The sequence below is a fragment of the Heloderma suspectum genome, chromosome 1 (assembly GCF_057233095.1).
Source record: "Heloderma suspectum isolate Gila_16-S chromosome 1, 16-S_ref, whole genome shotgun sequence".
Lineage (NCBI taxonomy): Eukaryota > Metazoa > Chordata > Lepidosauria > Squamata > Helodermatidae > Heloderma > Heloderma suspectum.
The window spans coordinates 291373838-291400000 of NC_139458.1; the positions used below are offsets into that span (position 1 = coordinate 291373838).

The window sequence follows — 26163 nt, forward strand, 5'->3', positions numbered from 1 at the left end:
CTACACAATTATACCAGCAGAAAGATGTAGACTATGGGCAATATCCAGTGTGACACTACCGCTAATGTAAATTACGCTGCATGAGTGTAAGCGCAACACCAAGAGCATTTCTGACATGATGGATTTCCCCAGAAAACCTCTCACATCAGCAAACTCTATTAGTGTCATGTTCAAGGTCATTTACACTATTTTGTTGTACACTAGTACAACAAAATTTATATTAGCGGTAGTGCTGCATTGGATACTGCCCTTGCTGTGTATGTGCATGCAGGGGGTGGAATTTGAGAAACAAATGAAGGAGACAGCTCTGCTGCACTTGCCTGGCATGGGACATTTGCCTAATGCAATTTAAGAAACAGCTTCTGCCCACTATCATCTAAAACAGAAATCATTTGGCAGCACATTTAAATATAAAAAACCTAAACCTAACAATGCAAGCACAGATTCTGCATACAGAAACAACTTCATGTTTAACATGTTCTCTTCTCCCATGATTGAAAAGTTTTATTAATAAATAACTGAATAAAGGTACTTCTGTTGCATTTCAGAAAGTAACTGATACTCCACTCTAGTAGTTGTGCCAACTGTTCTTTCTCAAATTAGTGTCTCGTTCCTTTAGGCTACATAGTAATTTTCTATGAATTCTGTATCTCCTCTCCTCTTGACCTCTCTTATTAAAAAGGCCTATTCTTTTGGCAGCTGGCATTAAACAACACACATTTACGTTCCTGTTACTCTTGTTACTCCCAAGTAACTGATCAACATGGGCCCAATCAATAAAGACTTCAGATATAAAATGCTTCTCACCAATGATTTGGAGCTATTGAGTGAAGCAGCACAGTTCAATTTATTGTGGTGATAATCTACCTACAGTTAACAATATTCTCCCTTTAAAACAGACAGTTTAGCTGATAATGTTTTTCTCTGCAATGCTAGTAAACGTGATGCTTGTTTTAAAGTCATTTACTTATATACTGGTTAAACTTAACATCAACATCCTAAAATTAAAGTGCTAAACCAATCAGTCACTTCCATTCAGTGTATTCTGCTCCTGCTGAATTTTTGCTTTGAGAAGAATGGAATAATGGTTTAAGTGGCCTGGGCCAACTGGTCTATTGCTGTTAGTCAGTTATATGGGTGCTGATCAAAATCAAGAAAAGTTATTTCTCTATACAGGACGAGCTTACAATCAGCCACTCTAAAATTAAAGTGATGGTTTTTAGACACAGATTTCAGAACATAAATAGGTGCTAGTTGGCCAGCTGATAAAACACAAGAAGGCCTTTAATTGCCTGGAGTTGTGCTTTACTGATTAATTTGCCACAGAAAACGCATTTACAAGCCATTAAATTAAAATCTTCATACACTTCCCAAGCATGAATACATTTCTGGAAAAAAGAAGAAGAGAGGGCATATAGTTAATCGAGTCTTGAAAACCTCCAAGAAACAATTATCCCTGAAGTCTTATATGGAGCCAATATTTAGGGAATTTATTATGTTAAAGAATTAGAAAATCAAAACAAATTTTTATGGACCTTCCTGCACCTTAACTCTTACTGGCTCTTACTGTCCCTTAACTCTTTCTGGCTTTCTGATCTCCAAAGGTATGCCACTCAGCACATAAATGTTGGGTTAAACTGAATCTCAAGGATGAAAGGCTACATAACTTATGCCTGATACAGCAAATTGTGAACCCAAATAGTTCAGACATTGTGTCTTCATGGGGCAGAACTAAACCTTACAAAATAAATGCAGCTGCCATCTGTAACACTTAGTACAATGCTCTACAATATCTAGTACAACTTACTCCCATACTGGCTGGGGATGATATGAGTTGTAGTCCAACACAACTGGAGGGCACCAGGTTGTGCAAAGCTGACTTACTCCATGTCATGGTGTCATTACACTGTGCATTTTCCCCACTTCCACTCCATATGTTTGACTGCTGGCAGTAGGGGAGGGAAACACATAGCATGATAACATCAGGACACAGCATAAGATGTACCACCCTTTATGAGTGCAATTTTGTGCATGATTAGACAGAAAAAGTCCTATAATTCCAGCATGGCTGGGTGGAGTGATGTTGAGAGCTGTAGGACATTTTCTGTCTAAATATGCACAGTATTGCACCCTAAGAAGAGGGGACACTTGGGAGGGAGCTGCCATTTTTACAAAAAGGCCTGTGTTTTTTGTAATACTTAATTCTATCCTTAGATAATTGAGCACTGATCAGCAAGGGATGTCGGAGAAATCCGTAATGGAACCAAATGAGTTCGGATTTCCATGAATCCTACTGGTGGATTCTGCAGCGGACTGGCTTTTCCCTTGTTGAGTGGATTCTGCGGACTTGTGGACTGTTTTTCTAACTTTCCCAAATTTCAGCATAGAAAAATATGCAAAATAAAATAAACCTGGCCGAAATTGTGTATTCCCCCCCTCATAGCATGAAAATGCATATTTTGGGGGAATTTGAGCATTTTCGCATGTGCACATTTTCGCAAATGCAGAAACAAAAAATTCTGATTCTGTTGATGGGTAGACAACAGAATGAAAGGCGCCTGACAATCTGCAAAACACAGATGGAATGGATTTTACACAATTGGTATATCCCTATGATCAGCTTGGTTTATTGTGGGTTTTTAACCAAGCCAGAACGCAGTATGTGCACTTTAGATCAAAAAGCAACTGAAGGACAGATACAGTCTTACCTATACCAAAAATGAACCAGCTTGGTTGACTTGCTGTAATGTATCTCCATAGTATGGCATCATCAAAAATCATATCGGCTATCAAAACTATCTAAATTAACTAGAGGCCTGGGAAACCAGTGAAGCATTTCCACTTTTCACTTTCAATCAATGCAAACTATGCTCTCAGTATAGAGGTATGCTCACTTTATTTCTGAAGACCGTTATTGCATCTGTAGAATAAGACATAACCCACTAATTGGTCATCTGTATACATTTCGAAAAGTTCTAAATCCTAATCTGCAATTTGACGATCCCATATCAATTCAAATTAAATGACTCAGGCAAAAAAGTCACAGGGAAATTTGTTTTGCTTGCAGTTGCAACTTGAAGCATCAAAGATCCACTGAGATTTTGTTAACAAAAATTTCATCATATGCTACTGGGGCAATTTGCATGGACAGTGCCAATTGTAAATGAGATCTGGCATAGATTCAGCTTTCTATCTGCTGCTGGTTTTGTGCCTACGAAGCTTGGCGCTGGCTGTTGACACCTGTTGAAATGCTTTTTCCATACTGTGAGCATTTATTTGTATCTTGCTGATCATAAACTGTTCTGTTTGTTGTTATGGCTTATGGCTATAAATGAAATGAACGCCTCTAAGATTTCGTATTTACATTCCTTGTTGGAAATCTGTAGCTAATGAGCCTTCTTTTATTCTGTTCCACCTCCTCCTTTTTGTTGCACCCCTTGAAAGTGAAATTACACATCAAATCAAACACATGGCTGCCACCAAAAACAGTAACCTTATATAAACTTCCCATGGTCTCCTCAGTAGCACCCGGTTGAACTCACCTTGTGCCTTGGTGACATTATGCAGTATATGACATTATGCTGTGGAACAGGGGCAGGGAATCGGTGAGTAAAACTATTCCAGGACACAAGGTACATTCAAGTAGACATTACAGAGATCTCTGTACGCTTAGCCATTTTCAGCAGCAGTTCCATGCATCTGCTTGATGCATTATACTGTCAACTGCCTGGACTTTGCTGAGCTCCAGAATTCTTAGCCTCCCTTTTGGAATTCACAGTGTTGCAATGGGACAGCAAGGGAAATTTCACAGGCTGAATGAAGAAGGAAAGAGATCTTGGGGTTGTGGTGGACAGCTCAATGAAGATGTCAACCCAGTGTGCAGCCACTATAAAAAAGGCAAACTCTATGTTAGGCATAATTAGAAAAGGAATTGAGAATAAAACTGCCAATATCATACTGCCCCTATACAAATCCATGGTGCAGCCACACTAGGAATACTGTGAACAGTTCTGGTCACCACACCTAAAAAACAATATTGTAGAGTTGGAAAAAGTGCAGAAAAGAGCAACGGAGGGGGCTAGATGGCCATAGGATATCTCGTTTTCCAGGAACTGACCTTGGAGCCCGTGCTCTGAGGTTGGTTCCTGGAGAATGGATAGCAATGCGGAACAGCCCCGGCCTCTGCGCTCGCAAGAGGAGTGCAGAGCAGCCAAAAAGGGGCATTCCAGGGGGCATTCCGGGGCAGGGAGGGCGGAAATGCCTGTACGACACATCCAATGTGTCATACAGCAGCCTCCTTCCCCACTCAGCCTTCCCACGGCTAGACAGCCACAATTAGCTGTCTAGCCAAAAATGCAGGGCAGCAGAAGCACAGAGGGAATTATCCCCTCCGTGCTTCTCCTGCCCTGCATTGGATAGGCGGTCGCCTCCAAGTTTGGAGGCGGCCACCTATCTGAATACGATTGTTCCCTAAAATGATCAAGGGGCTGGAGCATCTCCCCTATGAGAGAAGGTTACAACAGCTAGGATTGTTTAGTTTGGAAAAAAGGATGGTAAGGGGAGACGTGATACAGGCCTACAAAATTATGCATGGTGTGGAGAATGTGGATAGGGAGACATTTTTCTCCCTTTCTCAAAGTACCAGAAACCAGGGTCATCCCATGAAGCTGAGTGGTGGGAGATTCGGGACAGATAAAAGGAAGTACTTCTTCACACAGCACATAGTTAAACTATGGAATTCGCTACCACAGGATGTCATGATGGCCACCAGTTTAGATGGATTTAAAAGGGGTTCAACAAATTCCTGGAGGAAAAGGCTATCAATGGCTACTAATCTCGATGGCTATGTGCTACCTCCAGTACCAGAGGCAGTGAGCCTATGTACATCAGTTGCTGGGGAACATGGGGGGGAGGGAACATGTCCTGCTTGTAGGTTCCTGGTTGACAGCTGGTTGGCCACTGTGTGAACAGAATGCTGGACTAGATGGACCCTTGGTCTGATCCAGCAGGGCACTTCTGATGTTCTTAAGAAGACCACCCACTCCACCCCCCCACATTGTTCTAACTTTACAAGGAAAAGAGACATGATGGCCAGGGCCGGAATCAAGAGTGGGCACTTTCAGGCACTTGCTGAGGCCCACATTACAAGTAGGGGGCCCACCGCCAATCACTGGCACCTCCTGGTCCTGCTACTCCTTGTTTTTGCCGACTGACTCCTCCTTATTGGTATTGCTGTTGCTCCCCTGTCCAAGTGAGCAAGCAGTAAAAGGAGCACATGGGAACAGTATACACTGCATGCCTTGTCCTCTCTGTCTGGCATTGGGCCCAGAGAGAGAGGTGAGCAAATAAGCAGCAGCAACAGTAGAAGTGGGAGGTAGGTTCATTCAGGGCGGGGGCACCTGAAACCAGCTCAGATGATGTGAGACATAAATATAAGAATATAAGAGCTAGGATCTCAATAATAGAAACATTAGAAATCTTAGAATGAGCCCAGAAATTTCATATGAATAGGCATTTGTTTATCTTATGTATTTTAGTGAGTCTAAATAGGGAAAAACACATGTAATGGAAAACATAATTTTGTCATTTTAAATTTGTTCTCCAGCTGGGCCATACCTGCATCACATCACCATCAAAAGGAGGGGAAAAGGTGAGCTGCTGAGACTGTAGCTGAATCCTAGCTGCTGATCCCAACATAAATTCTTTGTTTCAAATACCAGCATTTTCAAAAGCAAAAAAGCTATCCTCTGCCCAATCACTCCTTAAAGGAATGGGTATAATTTGCCACCTGGGATATGGTCAAATGTCTGCTCTAAAACTCTGATTATGTGCTTTTTGGTAGAGTCTTAGTTCTTTTTTCAAGGGAATGCACAAAAGTTGCAGTTTGTTCAGTGGTTCTACAACCCACAGCAAAAACCTACAGACTGGTATCGCTTCAAGGAAGAGTATTCAAGATTTCCCACAAATGCACCTCATGACACACTTTTTATCTCGTCTTCTTTTCTCTCTGCCTTATTAGGGGTTTCTTTGTACCGGACAAAGAATTCAAAAGGTTTGCTCAGTGGCAGGTATGAAAAGCTCTGTTTTTCATCTCAACTGGTACCCATAGCTTCTGCTCTGCTCCCATGAAGTCTATTTCAAAGTGTTGATTCTAACAAGATGCATTATTCTTTCAGCTGAGGTGGCTACTGCCAGGCTCTTTGCTTTACTTACCCCTTATTCTCTATACACACTCATCAATTAATGGTTATGCACATCTTTTAAGACAGAATTTGATGCTGGAGGTGAGCTGCTATATGTTATGTAACAGGTTACACGTTTTGGTTGAATAATATGTTGAAAATATACAGCACACAGAGGTTCCCCATCTGGCCTGCCAACTTCTTCCCCAGGACCTGTCCCTCTCCTGGCAAGAAAAAACTCTTTTCTCTGAACAGCTATTGATTAGAGAGTAGAGCTTTTGCTTGCTGAGAGCTGGAAAAGGCTCCCTTTCTCAGTACTCAGCAGGGGAAAGCTCTTATTTATTTCTGATCAGCTGCTGATAGGAGATAAGAGCTTTTCCCTGCTGTGGAGAGGGGCTACGGAGTGATTCAGTCCTGCTTCTGAGGAGGGTTAAAATTGGTAAGAATTACACTTTGGCCCCATGCACTTTGCTTTAGCCCCACCCACAGATGGAATGCAGCTCTAAGACCTTTCCCAGATTGGGATTCAGCCCTTGGACTTAAAAAAACTTCTCTACCTCTGCCATACTGTTTTCTGGACTCTAGAACTAGCAACAATTTCTTTTAGCCATCCTTCCTCTTCACCAGCCTCCCCAGCATTCATGTCTTCCTTCCTCACCCTTCATAGTTTCAGCAGGGGTGGATAACACATTGGTCCATGGGTTGCATGTAGTCTCTACTGCCCCCTCTTGCGGTCCCCCAACCGCCTTTCCTCCCAAATTTTTTTAGAGGTGTCTGTAGTGGCTATGGAGCACCCAAATATCCAAATTTAGCTTGTTAGCAAGCTAAATTTGGCCCTTTTGGTGCTCTGGAACTGCTATGGAATAGAAGGGGAAGGGGAAGAAATGGAAGCAGTGACAGATTTTATTTTCTTGGGCTCAAAGATCACTGACAGTGACTGTAGCCATGAAATTAAAAGACGCTTGCTCCTTGGAAGGAAAGCTATGGCAAACCTAGACAGCATGGTAAGAAGCAGAGACATCACCTTGCCGACAAAGGTCCGTCTAATCAAAGCTATGGTTTTCCCAGTAGTAATGTATGGCTGTGAGAGCTGGACTATAAGGAAGGCTGAGCGCCGAAGAATCGATGCTTTCGAACTGTGGTGCTGGAGAAGACTCTTACGAGTGCCCTGGACTGCAAGGAGGTCAAATCAGTCAATCCTAAAGGAAATCAACCCTGACTGCTCATTGGAAGGACAGATACTGAAGCTGAAGCTCAAATATTTTGGCCACCTAATGCGAAGAGAAAACTCCCTGGAAAAGACCCTGATGCTGGGAAAGATTGAAGGCAAAAGGAGAAGGGGACGGCAGAGGATGAGATGGCTAGATAGAATCACTGATGCAATGAATATGAACTTGAGCACACTCCGGGAGAGAGTGGAGGACAGGAAGGCCTGGCGTGCTATGGTCCATGGGGTCACAAAGAGTCGGACACGACTTAACGACTGAACAATGGACTGCATGCTGCTCTGTGGATTGTGGCTCACACCAGGGGTCTGAGGGGGCAAAAAATGCCCCCTGGACCACTGGCAGTTGCCTACTCCTGATATATAGCTTCTTCCTTAAGCACTGTGCAGTTTCTTTCTTCTTCTGATTAGCCTCTTCTTGCCTCAGTTCCGTCTCCTCTACCTCTTTCCTAAAGCCACCTACCCTTCCCTCACAGTCCTCTTTCTCAGCCCATTCTCTGCTCTCCACCCTTCATTCAGCCTCCTTGCATTTAGGCTCCCTGTTGCTTGGTTTACGTACACCAGAGGTGGGCATCTTGTAGCCCTTCAGATGTTTTGGCCTACAACTCTCATCATCCCTCTACATTAGCTATGCTAGCTAGGACTGATAGGAGCTGTAGGCCAGAACATCTAGAGAGCCTCTGTCTGCCTCTGTGTGAGCCTTCAGTCTCAACCAAACTGGTCACTTTGACTTCCCAAACAGAAGTGGGCTGCAAACTCTCAGTTTCTTCAGTAACTGAACATTCCACACTGTCACATCATCTAATCTGTGACAGAGACTTCACCACCACAAACACAAGATAGATAATTGTGCCAATTAATAGCACAGAACTCAGAGTACACGATCAGGCTGTTATGCTGCAATCTTATGCTCACATTTGGGTGTAAGCTCCATTGAACTCAGCAGGACTGATCTCACACATAGGATCAGCTGTTAGAGGCCTTTTCACATTACCTGCTTTCCCAGTGACATGATGTGTCCCAAGATAATTCTCATGACTGGCTGCATATAGGAAGGGTTTTGTGAATGGATCACCTATAGGGAGGTGCTTGCTGAGAATCTTAGAAACCATCTTGTGTAATCTTAAGCTGCTTGTGTGTGTGATTTGTGAAATCACCATCTGGCTTTATTATCCCTTTTAGCTCTCCACTGGTGCTGTTGAGTAAAGTTGCCCCAGAAACTAAAATGCAGGTTTCCTGCAGAGCTTATTGCTGTTATGGCTCTGCCTGGGGAAAACAGTCTCCAGAGAGGTTGCAGGCTGACAGCTCCACAGGGAATAACTGTATATCACATAGTAATGCACAAGGGACTTGTGGCTCCATGGTGGGATGGCTGACTGGTCTGAAAATGTATGGCACAGTGGAGTGAAACAGCAAAGGTACATGAGGCACTGACTGTAGACCTATCTTCGAAGCAGACCCTACAGCAACTGGGAATCCCCCTCCCTCCCCCCACACACACATTGTTATTTTCTTCATTTTAAAAATATCTTATTAACGTAGGATATCCGCATTCAACAACTTCCAGCCATCTTAGTCTGTCACAACACAAAACAACAACAGAGCCTTGCAAGCTTGCATCTAATGAAATAGATGGTAGTCTACAAAAACATATGCTACAATACATCTGTTCCTCTTTAAGATGCCACAAGACTGTTAGTCCCTTTTATAAACAAGAAACCAAAAGAATAAAAATATTTTTCACAGGGTGCCTGTATTCTCCTACAGGACTTGCTATTTCCAAGTGATAATAAAACAAAATTAAATGATAATCTTTTAAGCTTAAGGTTTCTCGTACATTGTTCTTTATTGGCTTTCCAGTTGCTATTTGTCCTGGTATTACCCTATATTTACTTGAAAAACATTTTTTGCTCCTCCTATCCTCTGTTTCAAAACCTTCCTGGAAAGTGTTAGTGGATCTAGAATAGCACGTCTCTGCCTTTTGTAAATAATTATTAGAACTCCTATGCCAGTGCTGTAAGAGTCAAAGTTCACTTTTCTTGAGTTAATGTTGCCTTGTTTATTCTCCAGTCCATTTACTCACAAATAGGTACTACAACTGTTATGTCTCATCTCTCATCTCTAATTCTTCCTCGATTCCTGTTTAGTTATATGTACAGCAAATTTGCAAAGAGGGGGACAGGAACAACAGCAGACAGGGCCAGTGTCAGGACCAGTATCTTGGGCTGAAGTCTGTGCTCCGAGAGGGGCACACTGCCACAGCCAATCGCTGAAGCCTCTTGCTCCTCCCTGCTGCTGCCTGTTCACATGCATTTTCCAAGTACGGAACCAATGTGAGGAGCAAGGAAAAGGGGTAGTAATCTCCTCACCTCTTCTCCTGTGTGGTGGTGCAAATTGGGCTTAGAGGAATTGGTAAGAAAATGGGCAGCAGCAACAGAGGTAAGGAGATGCATCTTGCCCAAAGGCTGGCCCTCCCAACCTAAAACCAGTCATGAAACCAGGCGACAGTCACAAAAAGGAAAAAAAGCTCCAACAGAGAGACTCTGGTGCCAAAATACCCATTGTTACATTATTCCCTAAAAATACCGAACATTCACAGTTAGGGTCTGCCTAATGACTTTTAGGCAATCAGGTCATGTTAGGAATCTGCTTTGAATAGGTTAATTGTTTGCTTTGCTATCCCTACATCACTTATTTGCAGGTCCCATGGTGAACCCATTTGCAAGTATGGGTTCCATATGGATCTCTCCCATGCCATGAAATGACTAGCTATAAGGAAAACTGGTAGCATGAGTCAGACCCAGATGCACATTCTATTACTTCTGCATCACCCTCAGCCTCCCTACTCAAAGTGAAAGAAATAGCGAGACACAAAAATGAGACTGATACCCTCTGGTTATCAAATAATTTCTATCTCACCACTTGGATTATAGATTTTGGTTAATGTCATTGCAATAACATGAAGGCATGTAAGCTTCTGACAAGGTACAGCATTTTCGGATTTTAATTTTGCAAGCTTTAAGAACAGTGAGATCTAGGTTAGAATTATAGCAGAAGGGAAAATATCCCTAATGACAGTAAAGCTACTGTTTTGACCATAAAACAATATGATTTACAATGTCTGGTTTGGTGGTTTTTTTTACACAATGGTATCACTAGAGTTTTGCAGTGTCCATCCTTAGCACGAGCATTATTTTCATGTCTATGTTAGGTTTGCTGAGAAGGACACAAGTTTAACAGTGCGTAAGAGGAAAAACAACAACTGTTAATAGAAAATCAGAAACTTCTTCTGCAGCACTTCTCTCACAGTATAGGTGATAATATACAGATCTATAATGAAATTAAGAAAATACATTCTGTGATTCTCTAACCAAATCTCACGTGTGTTGGCTATTGTTATCAGTGAACAGATCATCAGCTTTGGATATGGGTCATCCAAAGTTCATAGCTACGACACTCAATGGTTTACCTAGGGTTAGGTCTCTGGTACTGTTCAGATATAATGTGAAAGTGAGCAAATTATGGTTTGTGCAATCCATGGCTTGATATAACATGAAATCCATGTTTTGATATTTCATGAAGAAGCCTCAGCTTCACATACTCCCTTTTTTCTCCAGACCATCCTGCACTTCCTCTTTCATAGCAAACCGTAGTTTGTTGTTACATCTGAACTGCCAAACTATGGTTTGTGCAAACTATAGTTTGCCTGTGAACCAGAATTAGAAACAATAGTTTGGAGCCGGAGTTCCTATGAGCCGAACTCAACTACCTGGGTACTTTCACTGGTGAAGTGGTGGGGGGGGGAGAGACGGGAGGCCATTTTCGCTGATGCTTCCTGAGGTCTTCTGTACCTCCCAGTTTCACTGGAGGATTGGGGACCCTCCAGAACAGCATGGGAAGTGGCATGGGGAGGGGGGCTGCAAAGGGAATCAGTGAAATAACTCTATGGTTTTACTGTAGTGTTTAATTCTGGTTTCCAACCCGCAAGGACTTAGATTATCTCCTTCGTTTATTAATGTTCTGCTGGAAATGTAAAACATCTGTCTTCCATCAAGCAGTTGCTGATGCTGTTTGCATCATCTGTCAGTTGGCTCCTTAAATTCCTTTTAAGCTGCATTTAGCATAATGATTTTAATGATGTGGCTTGTTGTTATTTTTACCTTTGATGTCATTGGTCAGAGCTCGTTAGGCCCTTTGGGTGCCTCCATTGGATGGGGAAAGTAGGGGGAGAACTCTTAGTATAAATAAATATCACTGTTCAGTGATACAGTGTTGCTTTGAAGGTAAAATGAAATCATAATTATAAAGCAATTTGAACAACAACCCAAGCTACAGACACTAGGTGAAACTCAACACCAGCGGAATGGACACCATTAACGGAAGAGATTCCCCCTACCCAGCATCCCCTGCCCCTGCCCTTCCAAAATCTGCTTTGGAGGAGCAGGGGGAGGAGAGGAAGGAGAGGTCCTGTTGCACACTTCCTTCTGCAATGTTAGATGCCTGCTTGTGTAATGCTGGATGTCACCTGTCGCTAATAAATTATCTGTACTCACTGTAAAGGAGAGTGCCAGTTAAGACTGTTGTCTTCACTGTCAAGTAGATCACCATTCTGTTCTGTTCTTGCCCTGGTGCAACTCTAGCCCCAGACAACGATGTTAGAGAAGGTAGTTCTAAATAGGAGTTCACACTGAATGATGGAAAAAACAATGTTGTATCTAAAAGAAATATGAATAAAGGAGAGTCAGTACAGAATTCAGTGTTGTTTCATCAGCAATACACCCCCCTCATCAGTACCCAAACGTAGCATCATTTCTGTGGGCCCAAACTTGTAGCACAGGCCAGGACCATCCCTGCTTCCCCACATGACCCCTTGTCTGTTCTGAAAGATTGACAAGAAAAGTCCTGAAAAAAACGTGAGGTTTGACTGGTGTCCTTCAGCTCCTTTTATGACCTAACTATGTGTGACACTAATTAGACTGCTTGCAATCACATTGTTGGTTTTTCTTTATTTAACCTTATAGGCCCCTTCCAACCCTACTATTCTATGATTCTAATTACAGGCGCGCACGCGCGCACACACACACACACTTTTAATTAGAACTACAGTGCATGGGGAGGGGAGGTTTAGCCCTTCCCTCCCCCTCCACAATCACACACAAAAAAGCATGCCTCCCATACTACAGTTAAGGCTTAGAAAAAAGCCAACGGGAGCATCTATTCCTAGCCTAGCTGCAACATGAGGGTGGGCTGTGTATGTGGATTTTACTTCTTCTGTTCTAGCATTGTTTCTGATGGTTTCAGCTTCCAGCAAAATCTTACAAGATCTGGACATCCTATATAGATACTAGGAAATAAATCCACATAAACACCTTCAGGCATGATCTGTAACTTCAGTTTGATCTATAAGCCTCAATATTTTCATCATAGTAAAGAAAAACTGTGATCCTTATTTTGACCAGGTCTGGCTGGTGCCTTTTAAAAGTTTTGTTTGTGTGAATTTCTAGAGTTGCCCTCTAGAAATTCCTCTTCACCTGAGTCTTCTGAAGTTAAATCTTAACTGTAGTGCACATTACTTCACTTCTACTAACCCCGTAACTGCCTATCAAGACAAATGCTACTGTCTGTAATACACAAAACCAGTTTCATTGTAAGAATAAATATTCTATTTCATATTTTACTTTATTTTAAAATTGTAAACTGGAGTGCTTTGTTTAATAACATTCCCCTCTTCAGAAACTCTTCAGAAGTGCAAGACAGGCTATTGTAGAGTCAATAATCAGAAGGCAGAAAAAAGCCTTAAGCAACATGTAACAGTAGGGAAAAGTCCAACACCAATCACTGGTGTGAGAATAGGGATACTACAGTGAGTACACAGGAGTGTCCCTATTTTCATCTGTGAAATATTTGGGTATATGCAAATCTTCTATAATTTTTTTTTACATAAAGTTCTTGTGGAGTTAGTAACATAATGCCAATCTGTTCTGGAAAGATAGTCTTAAAATTTAAACTCATCTGTGTGCAGAGATGTTAGAAGCACTCAGAAGAGGCTCTAATGATTGGAGACTATGTGCATTCACATTCCATGGGATTGGGGCCATACAATAACAGTTCACCTGGGCCATGTTTCCATGACAACGGAAGGATGAAACAAACAAATACCGGATTTTTCATCGAATCGGCAGGGCTCCGCGCAGGGCTCTATGAAGGCCTGCACTGCACCATTATAAGTCGCTGACAGAAACATACTTCCGGGTGGGGTGAGTGGCAGGGGCCACTCAACCAATAAGAGAGGCTCCCCCCTCCAGGCTCTATTCCCTTTTCTCCTGCCCCCTTGGTTAGGCGATGATGCAAAGGACTGAAGCTGGCATTAATTACTCCTGAAAAGCCTTGAACCAAACAGCAGAGACACACAACTTTGGAAATCATGCTTCACAGCCATTAGGGGAGTTATTATGCTTTTTCACCCGATGAATACATGATGTGCCCTGGGTCTACTTAGTGTTTTTGGCTTAATGGCAATCTCAGTAAATTCAGGAACAAGCCTCATTGACCACAACGGGAGTTACTTCTGAGTAGACTTCCCAGAACTATGCCTGATTCCACCCATTGTTCCCCCCTTTCCCTCTATAAACCGGGCTTCCACATTAGCAGGCACCCCCGAACAAATGTGCTATCACATGATAGCACAAACACGTAATAGTGCACTTTTGAGAACAAGCCTCATTGACTGCAACAGGAGTTAGCAAGAACCCCTGAACTAATGCGCTATCGTGCAATAGTACAAATGCATGTTAGTGCTAATTTGCGATAGAGTGATAGCAAGATACTGACATAGGGAATATACTCATTGATCGAAGAAATGCACAACAGTGTTATAATGAGATAGCGAGGGGGGGGGTAAAGGTGCTACTGGAGAACTGAGGCTTTTTTCGCTGTCGAGTGATAGCGATGCCTTCTAAATGTGCAACTGAGGATTCTGCAGTAACTACTAGGGATGGCACAGGTGCCCGATTCAGTCTGGGAATCCAGTGGACCTGCTCCTGCCTGCACCCCGGAGCCCCACTTGCCAAGCCCCTGCTCCTGCTCAGCAAATGGCCTGCACTCACCCTGGCAGCCTCATCAAGCTTCACGGTCGCCATTTTCTGAGAAATAAAATGGCGATCGCAAAAATGCACATAGTTGTGTATGCACGAAAATGTGTATTTTACTAAAAATGCACTTTTCATACACACACTAAAGTGTGCCTTCACAAAAATGTGCATTTCACACATGAGAATATGCACATTCGCAAAAATGCGCATTTTTGCGCATACAAATACATGCACATTTTTGTGCTTGCCATTTTTTTTTTTTTTTTAGAAATGGTGACCACAGAGCTCAACGAGGCCACTGGGGTGAGTGTGGGCTGCCGCCGAGAGTGGGAGGGGCTCAAGCGCAGTCCGGGGACCGGCAAGCGGGGACAGGGGCTGGGCAGGAGTCCAGAGAACCTGGACAGGGGTGAGTTTGCACATCCCTAGTAACTACCTCAAGAACTGTGATCTGGCCAGGAACTTACATATGTACACAGCAGCCCACGGCTTTTTTAGTAGTGTAAACCTTAGCCCCTGATAGAGTAACAACTTTAAATGTCCAACATTTGGTGGCTGGTGAATGGGGAGTGCTTACTTCTGGTTCGCGACATAGCGCTAAAGCGCTGTTTTGGTTTAATCCTTTACTTTTAAAAACAAGCACTCTGGTGGCTGGTGGGGAAATGGCAGAAACATCAGAGAAATACAGGCAGGGAAAACACTGGGGAAACACCCCTTGATTGGGGTCATGGTGAAAGGCACACCTCTGGGCAGGGCTAACACACTGGAGTAAATGTGGAGGGTTGGTGTACACTACAACAGAAGTGCAGACAAACCAAATTAAGGAAAAGAATCGGACTATAAGCAGTCTCAGGAAATCCAGTTTTTGCATGATAAGCTCTGGTGTGGCTGCTGGGTGGCCACGACATGATGTATCCTAACAACCTCCACACGCAGCCAGTTCAGAGTAAATCACTCATGGAAACAGGCACCTGCTTAATTAAAATAAATAAATAGAAAAGGGTGCATTCAGCATGTGTCTGGCCATAGTAGCAGTTAGCCTGATCCATATAGCTTAAATGCTTATATAGCTGTCCTGAAGTGATTTTGATTGACTACTTCTGTGCTGGCAGATCAGATAAATTTAGTTTACATTCCAGTCTGCCCTGAAGCTACTATATTAGCAGGACAGGAAGCACATGGGTCCTCAGATACTTTCTGTCCTGTACATAGGCCTCCAGGATCACTGAAAATGTTACTCTTCTTTTTCTTCTTCTTTTTGGACCCAGGCACAAAAGTTAGTGTTTCTGGGGTGTTTGGGGGAGACTGATACCAGTGGAGGCTGGTGGCTCCAATTTCAGTGGGGCAGTGAATCCACTCTGCATTTCAGTCAGAACCAGCCAGAACTTTAAAGGAACTATCCAAAGTGCTTAACCCTACCCCCAAAATGGGTTCAGCACCTTGGAGAGCTCCTTCAGAGTTCTGACTAGTTCTGAATGAAACCTCTGCCCCACTGAAATAGGAGTCACCAGCCTCCACTGATTGAAACAGCAAGAGACTTGAATTGTATGTGGAACCACTCCATCTTTAGAATATACAGAATTCAAGCATGTTGATGTTGAACTTGGAAGTCTGGTATCTCCTGACTCTTTTTGTGCATTTTTATCATTCATTTTTCCATTTCTATTTACAAACCCATCCCCCCCTCTAATCTCCAGGAATCAGATTCAGATCTCATAACAGCTGGGACAGTAGCCCTTCTATTCCTTGATCTGCAAGTACCTTCCAGCACAAAGCAATCCCATTTGCAAAGGCACAACTTTGGCAGTAATAACACATTCAAAATAAATGCACTTTTCATGATTAAATCTTTAACCGGTTACTGGCAAATGGTAAATTAACTTGTTTTATACACTCATCTGAAGCAGAATGAATGTTACCAAAATGAAAGTCTATTTAATGCACATTCATCCTTTCACCAAGATATTTGCAGCTCTGCAAGCATCATTATGCTGTTCTTAATGCTTTCCAAAGCCAGTTTTATTACAATCATTATTAATGTCCTCAGTATATTTCACTACGCCTTGATAATGACCCTTGAGAGCTGCCATAAAGATAAATTAGCATATTATCTGCATATATTGTGATGGTGGGATGTTGTCGTCAAAACTGTACATAACTGCTATAAGTGAAGATAGAACTATTTCAAAACCAAGTCGGTAGTGTACAGCACTCCTATTCCACAGAGGTATAGTTACTGGAATAATAAAATGAACACGATGCCTGTAAAGTTAGACTTTGTTGTCACATATTGCTCATCAATATGATTAATTGTACCAGATACCTTAATAAAATTAATGTATAGATGAGAAAGGATGTTGACAGCTGTGTAAATATCTGCATAGCACTGAGTTAGCATACTGTGAAGAATACAGGAAGAATTTCTATACGGTAATTTTTTTCCCTAAAAAATAGCCACCTGGTTGCACCATTCAAGTAAAATCAGAACTGTTGTTAAAAGAACAAGAAATTTAACTCAATTTTCTTTTTTCTTTTAAAAAAACCTCAACTATTATATAGGAAAGTTTTAATATTTTCTTAATTTTTGCATCCACTTTAAATAATATTAGTATTTCAGAACCTCGAAATCAGCACAATGGTCTGTCATAATGTGCTGTAGCACTTTCTCCATGTATTTAGTGCGTTAGAGATAAGAATCTTCAGTTGTTCCATAACTATCCAAGGAAGTATTGCAGTCTTTCCCAACCTGGTTTCCTTCAGGTGTTTTGGACTATAGCTTCCAGCATTCCTGACCATTGGCTGGGCTGGCCAGGGCTGATGGGAGTTGAAGTCTAAAATATCTAGAGAGCACCAGCCTGGGGAAGGCTGCAGCATAAGACCTTCTTTGCTCAGAAAGCAATCACATGACTACTTGATGGGTTGGCCATTGTCAGAAAGAGAATGGTGGGCTAGATGGATCTTCGTAAGGTCTAGCAAGGCAACTCTCAAGTTCTTATGACTATGAGCCCAGAGAGGTAACACAAACTGCATTCAAGAGACCACATCTTGCTACCTAAGAAGACACGGCTGCATAAACCAGTTCTTAGTCCCAATCAAATTGGTGGCACTTGAGTAGGGTTGCAGGACTGCAGGAAATGGGATTTCATAGAATCATAGAATAGTAGGGTTGGAAGGGGCCTACAAGGCCATCGAGTCCAACCCCCTGCTCAATGCAGGGATCCAAGTCAGAGCATCCCTGACAGATGGCTGTCCAGCCTCGTCTTGAAGGCCTCCAGTGTGGGGGAGCCCACCACCTCCCTAGGGAATTGGTTCCATTGTCGTATTGCTCTTACAGTCAGGACGTTTTTCCTGATGTTCAGCCGGAATCTGGCTTCCTGTAACTTGAGCCCATTATTCCGTGTCCTGCACTCTGGGATGATCAAGAAGAGATCCTGGCCTTCTTCTCTGTGACAACCTTTCAAGTACTTGAAGAGTGCTATCATATCTCCCCTCAGTCTTCTCTTCTCAAGGCTAAACATGCCCAGTTCTTTCAGTCTCTCTTCATAGGGCTTTGTTTCCAGTCCCCTGATCATCTTTGTTGCCCTCCTCTGAACCCTCTCCAGTTTGTCTGCATCCTTCTTAAAGTGTGGTGCCCAGAACTGGACACAGTACTCCAGATGAGGCCTAACCAGTGCTGAGTAGAGGGGAACTAGTACTTCCCGGGATTTGGAAGCGATGCTTCTATGAATGCAGCCCAAAATAGCATTTGCCTTTTTTGCAGCCACATCACATTGTTGGCTCATATTCAGCTTGTGATCGACAACAATTAAGCCATTTAGCCATGAAGCAACAAACAAGTTGCTTTAGCGATGAATTGTCTTGCAGATGAGTAAACAAACCACGGATTGATTTCCCTATTTCTGGTTTGTTTCTCTGCTGTCCATTCTGCCAGCCTTGCTCAGCAGTTTCATTTTCAGGCTGCTCCTTCTGGGTGCCTCTGTTTCCGGGCAGACAGCAGCACAAACAAGCCAGGGATAAGCCACAATTCTGGGTTCAGACATCATGATAAGCATGATTTAAACAAACCAGACTTTGTAAGCTGTCACGATTCCCTTGGCTCCCTCTTTCCTTAAACTCTCACAAACACACAAAAGGAGAGGCTTCATGCCGTTAATTCATTATTCACAAGTTCCTTACAGATGCAAATCCTCGAAGACTCTCTGGCTACAAAGGAATGCCTCCAGGGGATTCAAATGGGATCACCGAAAGTTGCCCGCAGTTTGAAAGGGCGGCTATCTAGCTAGGCTAACTTAGGGAGGGAGGTCCCACCCCTCACGTGCTGCTTCCCTGTGTAGCCTCTCATGCATCACTAACCGGTTCGATCATCTGAGCTCCGCCCCTGACGTTTCCCTCTTAGCTCTGTGTCTCCGCCTTGCATCTCTTCGGTCACGGTCCTCAAGCCCCTCCTCCTCCTGCTCGCTGCTTCTCACAGAGGGGGTAAGGAGGAAGCTTCATGCTCTGCCATCTGGGAGTTGGTGACCGGAGAAGCACGCCTACCATATCTGAACTGGCTTGTGAAAAAGCCTCCCCCAGTTCTTCTGAATCTGAGCTGCTAACTATCTCCCTGCACCCAGAATCAATCCTGACAGTAAGCCAACAACAAACCATGACTTCTGTTAGTGGCGTGTAGCTGGTTAACAAATCATGATTTGTTTCTGGGGATGGGTTCAGACACAACGAAAAGCCTGATGTCAACAAACCACAGGATGGTTTACTGTTATGTGCAATCTGGCTGGCATCAAACTCCATTGGGCCCTTGACATACTGCTGTAGATGCACCCTCCCCACTGCATCACCACCCACTGAAGCCCCCTGCTGCAAAGCAACCACCTACTACTCTCACCCTGCCAGCCCTCCCTCCCTCCCTCCATATTTTATTTTACTTAGTGGGGGGCAGTGATGGCAGGGGGCAGTGGTGGCTCCTCCTCCTCACCTAGCCAGCACTGCGGCATCTGGCTGGCTGAGCCTGCAGGCCCCAAGGAGCATGATTTTAAAAGATTTTTTAAAAACTTGTTTTGAATAGCAGCGATCTGAACCAATCAGACACTGGCTTGGCGTGGTGGTCTGAGGAGGCTTTACAAGTAGCTGAAGAAAGAAGGGAAGCGAAAAGCAAGGGAGAAAGGGGAAGATATATCCAACTGAATGCAGAGTTCCAGAGAATAGCAAGGAGAGACAAGAAGGCCTTCTTAAATGAACAATGCAAAGAAATCGAGGAAAACAACAGAATGGGAAAGACTAGAGATCTCTTCAAGAAAATCGGAGATCTCAAGGGAATGTTTTGTGCAAAGACGGGCATGATAAAGGACAAAGAAGGCAGGGACCCAACAGAAGTGGATGAGATTAAGAAGAGGTGGCAAGAATACACAGAAGAACTATACAGGAAAGATCTGAATGTCCCTGATAGCCATGATAGTGCGGTCACTGAACTTGAGCCGGACATCCTCGAGAGTGAAGTCAAGTGGGCCTTAGGAAGCGTTAGTAACAACAAAGCTAGCGGAGATGACAGCATTCCAGCTGAGCTATTTAAAATCCTAAAAGATGATGCTGTTAAAGTGCTGCACTCAATATGCCAACAAATCTGGAACGCTCAACAGTGGTCACAAGACTGGAAAAGGTCAGTTGACATTCCAATTCCAAAGAAGGGCAACGCCAAAGAGTGTTCAAACTACCGCATAATTGCGCTCATTTTGCATGCCAGCAAGGTGATGCTCAAAATCCTACAAGCTAGGCTTCAGCAGTATGGGAACCGAGAACTACCGGAAGTACAAGCTGGGTTTCGAAGAGGCAGAGGAACTAGAGATCAAATCGCCAACGTTCGCTGGATCACGGAGAAAGCAAGAGAATTCCAGAAAATCGTCTATTTCTGCTTCATTGACTACACTAAAGCCTTTGATTGTGTGGATCACAACAAACTGTGGCAAATTCTTAAAGTGATGGGAGTACCAGACCACCTTACCTGTCTCCTGAGAAACCTGTACGAGGGTCAAGAAGCAACAGTAAGAACCAGACATGGAACAACCGATTGGTTCCAAATTGGGAAAGGAGTACGACAAGGCTGCATATTGTCACCCTGCTTATTTAACTTATATGCAGAGTACATCATGAGAAACACCGGGTTGGATGAATCACAGGTTGGAATTAAGATTGCCAGGAGACTTATCAACAACCTCCGATATGCAGACGATACCACCCTAATGGCAGAAAGTGAAGAGGATCTAAAGAGCCTCTTGTTGAGGGTGAAAGAGGAGAGTGCAAAAGCTGGTTTGAAACTCAACATGAAAAAAACGAAGATCATGGCATCTGGCCCTATCACTTCCTGGCATATAGAAGGGGAAGAAATGGAAGCAGTGACAGATTTTATTTTCTTGGGCTCCAAGATCACCGCAGACAGTGACTGTAGCCATGAAATTAAAAGACGCTTGCTCCTTGGGAGGAAAGCTATGGCCAACCTAGACAGCATAGTAAGAAGCAGAGACATCACCTTGCCAACAAAGGTCCGTCTAATCAAAGCTATGGTTTTCCCAGTAGTAATGTATGGCTGTGAGAGCTGGACTCTAAGGAAGGCTGAGCGCCGAAGAATTGATGCTTTCGAACTGTGGTGCTGGAGAAGACTCTTACGAGTCCCCTGGACTGCAAGGAGGTCAAATCAGTCCAGCCTAAAGGAAATCAACCCTGAGTGCTCATTGGAAGGACAGATACTGAAGCCGAAGCTCAAATATTTTGGCCACCTAATGTGAAGAGAAAACTCTCTGGAAAAGACCCTGATGCTGGGAAAGACTGAAGGCAAAAGGAGAAGGGGCTGACAGAGGATGAGATGGCTAGATAGCATCACCGATGCAATGAATATGAACTTGAGCACACTCCGGGAGAGAGCGCAGGACAGGAAGGCCTGGCGTGCTATGGTCCATGGGGTCACGAAGAGTCGGACACGACTGAACGACTGAACAATAACAAAATCCCAAGCCCTAATGTCCAATTCTGCAGCTAAACAATTGATCCCAATGTAGTGTATATCAGCACATTTGACTGTGAAGTAGACAGAAAACTCACGATGGCAGGGAGTGCTTGCCTCTTAGTGCCAATGTTGCTGTCACTGACCATGCCAATCATCACTCGGGACAATTTCCTTGAGTAATGCTTACATAAACGGCAGTGAAGAAATATTTGCCTTTGCTACCACATAGTCTTGATTCGCTCTGGCTAATGGGCAGTTTAGAAATGTAATAAATAAATAAAATAAATATATAATAATTTCAGACAAGGTACAGAGAATTCTGTTGTGAGTTGCCATCCTTGGCCCAGGGGTACAGGCCACAGGTGACACCTAGTATAATCTGATCAAAATGTATTAGCCTGTCATATTAACCTGTTTTTGTACTGACTCAGACCATTGTTCCATCTAGCTCAGCAATCTTGCTAGCAGCAACTCTCCAAGGTCTTGAGAAGATATCTTTGCTAGCTCTGCTACCTGAAATTCTTTCTCCTGGACATCCGGGGGTTGAACCTGGAACCATCTTCAAACAAAACATTGCTGTACCATAGAGCAACAGCTCTTCCTGTGCCTGCAGTTTCTTAGGTAGCAAGTTCTTTTCTATCAGAATAAATCAGCTACTCCAGCCTAGAGGAGAGGATCCAGATGACACACAAGAGTATCTGATAAGGATGTATTTGAGCATAATTTTCTAAGGAAAGGTGACATATAAATAAACTCAATGAAAAAGAAACAGGACCATCTATTTTAGCATTTACTTAAATTTGGGGCTAGGCTTTATTCAAGTAAATTAAAGGAATCAGTCAAACAACTCCAATTTTAATCAGTCAGAGTTTGTAGCTGCTAAGCTCTAGCTCGGAGGTACCACAGTATTCTTAAAACTATTTCTGTAACCATTACCATTCTGTAATCATTACCATGCATAATTCTTAGCTCTTCTTTCTCTCATTTTTCTCCAAATATCACTGGGAGTGGGGAACTGCTATTATTCTGTGGAAGAACATGTATTATTCTGTCACAACAATATGCAAAAGATTCTCATATTCCCCATTACAGCAACTACTTCTTTCAAATAATACTTTGACCATCTGTTACTGTACAAAAGCTTATGGCACAATTGTCTTTCTACTGAGATTAGTGAGATTAACAGTGCATTCTTATACGGCAGGGGTGTGAACCTGCAGATGTTGCTGAACTCCAGTTCCCATCAGCCCCAGCTAATATGGTCAGCAATGATGACAGCCATAGTCCAGCAACATCTGAAAGGCCATAGGTTTGCTCAGAAGTAACTCCCATTGAGTTCAATGAGGTTTATCCCAAGTAAGTGGGTACAGGATTGTAGTCTAAAAGTGATATTGAATTTTAGGCATTTTGAATTTTAATTGGACTGGCCTGCACTCTGATTTTTTCTGACCTCAGTTAACAAATCTGCTGGTTTAGTTGAAAATTCTGCCAGTTTATTCAAGTAAACAGAATGAATAGAAATGCCTAAATTAGGCAATAAGAAATCAAATAATCTCAATAAATAACTACAACAAGTGTACAAAGCAAATATGGGCAAGCATAGCTCAGGTGTGCTGTACAATATTGACATGATATATAGTGTATTTATTTAACTACTGGGAATTTCCTCATTATCTGTGGTATGTTATCACATATACATGAGTATCTAAATAGGCATAGTATTTTTGGAAATTTCATATTCTCAAAAGTAAAAACACATTTGCTTGCGCTTTTCTCTACCTTAGACTTCAGTATATTTGGATCAAGAATGTAAAAATGTACTCTTATGCAGACATACCACAATACTTTACAGAACACTAATAAGGAAGCTTCAAAAAGATTTTAAGTCAGCACTGCATTAAAATTCATAATCTACATTTTTATCGACCTTAAACACAACCAGTAAGTCTATGCCAAATTTGTTATGTACTGTAAAGAAAGCTGTAAAGGGATAGAATCAATTTCTGCAGTCTGTGCTTAGAAGATAATAGATTTTTTTTTAAGCTTTGGGAAACATAGGAAGAACATAGCAAGCAGTTCCTCACCACTAATAGAGGGGGTACTTACAGATGATGTGGTAAATGCTGAAGGTCAAAATAATGTTTGCTTTATTCAGGATAACAGGACATTAGCTCTCAAAGTCTAACTTATCACCTTGCACCTCCCTGTGGTTCACTCGGCTTCTACTCTTACAAAAAAGCCTGATGGTCATTTTCTGACAACAGTACAAGAAATAAAGGAGAATAAAAATGTCATTCCAAAATTTCCAGTAGCCAGATCTATCACAATCCATTTTTTGTGAAAAGTTTTATTTTGTGTAAAGTTGTCAGTACAAACCCCACATTTCAATTTGCTAGTATCCATCTCAGCAATTTTTGAAACAGATCTAATAATCTGGGACGTGCTGCTTGATTGGTTGTACCCATATAATTTATCAACATTTTCCTTTGTGCTTTGACTGGCAAAATATGTAGGTTGCTGACACTTGAAGGAAAGTACTTTCCAGATTTCCTGAAGCAGTATATTTGATATATGAAGAATTACAAACTAAATACGCTGCTTTACCAGTGCCCCAATTCAAAGTTCTGCGGACATAGTTTGTGTACACATAGGGGATCTCTACACCTCAGGTATATTGTGCAATCATGGTTGCTCACTCACTGAATTGTGTGGGTCCATTACATGATGTTGTCATTGTCCAGTCATTATTCTACTATTTCCTCCCACCTATCCCATGTTTTCCTCAAATGGTAAAATGGGGTATTTTTCGAGATATGTGCAAATGGAACGCCATGTCCTCCCCGTGTATTTCTCCCCTAGCATGAATGAAGCGCTGAGTGTGGTTGTTGGGGGTGTGGCCATGATGTCAAAGGTGGCGATGAAGGTCTGATGGGCATTCAGCCTTCCTGCTCCTGCGCCATTTTGGCTCCTTGCCATTTTCAGCCTGCCTGTTCAAAACAGAGCAGCAGAGCAGCAGCAAGGGGGGGCAGCAGAGCCGAGGAACAGCAGAGGGGCTGAGCGGCAGGGGCTGGCCAAAAGCATGGAAGAGGGAGGCGGGGCCTGGGGCGATCAAGAAGGCTGTCAGCGTGTCAGTGCCCATCCACCAGTAATGTGCAAGAGGAGGGAAAGGGGCAGGAACCCAGGAGTATTGCTGAACCTCGAGCGTGTGTAATGCCTCTTCACGGAAACATAACGCTATGGGAATGGCCATCTACAGAGAAGGAAGCGCGTGTAAAGGGAATCAGTTGAGATCCTGCATTTAAAACAAAAGTGGAAAGCCCCATTCTAAATGCAGGGTTTTAGGCCAGTGTAGAAATCCCCATAGGCTCCCTGTTCATTTCAGTTGAAGAAACACACACATCTTAACTTACATTAGCTTAGACCCAGGCTATCAGTACAATCTAAAATGTATTGCTTCTTAGAACTTCATATAAACAAGAGTGTAATGTAAAAATTCCAAAACACCGGAGACAAATATTTTAAGCTTCTTTCTTTATTCCAAGCACTCACTAAAACTGAAACTAATCCAACACAACCATACTAAAAAAAAACCCCTGACTCGACTTCCTCTTCCTCCAAACACCTTTTCATGTCTCTAACTACAAGTCCCAGCATGCAGGTCTCCTACTACAATGCCATATATCCACTTCATCAAAAACCAATACCACCAACCAACTAACAAATATACAAACACTAAACATGGATCTGCAAACAGCATACAAATAATTCTGGAATCAACAAGATTATTAACAAGATTATTAACTCCAGCTGATATTACATAAAAACATACTCTTTAGGCTGTGCAGGTGGACACCTGGTCCACTGAGAACATTGAGCAAGCAGATCTTAAAGGTTCTGGTGGCAACAAAATCCAGTGTATGTGAGAGAAGATGGTTCCTGCTGGGGATGAGAAAGGCCTTAGAGAAGGGGAACTCTCACTGGGAAGAAACAGGAATGCCACAGAGTGCCTCTTTCAAAATGGTGCCAGATCACATCTTGTGTTGAACTGGGATGCTGTTGCGGCAACGCAATAGGGTTGGAGGGAAGGGATCATAGACCCTGTTCAACACTTATCCCCTATATTAAAAAAAAACCCTCACTGGACAGGAGCAGTTACCAAAAGGAACACACTTACTTTGTATACCAGGAAGCAAAAAAGCTGATCCTTGTTGGCTGCTAAAAACAATGGTTGGCTACCAAGCCTAGTCCAATTTGTGGATTCTGGAGTGTTAATGTCAGTTTCCTTCTGAAGTGCTACTATTTCCCTCTGAATTCATATTTTCACCAGCAAAGTGAGAAGTTCTTGAAAGTAATGTTGCAGCAATGTCAAAATCTCTACTAGATCAATGTAAGATGTTATCATCCTGACGAAAATATACAGTAGTGATACCACAAAGAAAATGCAAAAAATAATGGGAAATCATCATCTGCTGAATTTGAATGTATCTTCTCCATTACTCTGTTTAAAAGTTTATTTAGAATGATCTATCAAGATCTATGGATAGTTTGATCTTGTAAAAAAATAAATAACCATGGAGTGGGAGAGAAAGGTCACATTATCCTGAAGTGAATTAGCACTTAATTGAACTTTACAGGCTTTCAGAGCTCTCTACTGGTTCTGAATATTCTTTCAGA

The 26163-nt window shown here is 42.6% G+C and overlaps 1 protein-coding gene across 1 annotated transcript in view; it reads right to left on the minus strand.

Moving 5' to 3' along the window:
- Positions 1 to 26163, minus strand: part of LOC146359226 (protein eyes shut homolog) — a 249636-nt gene that overhangs the window by 179208 nt on the left and 44265 nt on the right. Inside the window, exon 2 of the mRNA XM_084826874.1 lies at positions 11961 to 12122. Within this exon, the coding sequence (XP_084683000.1) occupies positions 11961 to 12015 (55 nt within the window). The 5' untranslated portion in view covers positions 12016 to 12122. The remainder of the gene's footprint in view (positions 1 to 11960; positions 12123 to 26163) is intronic.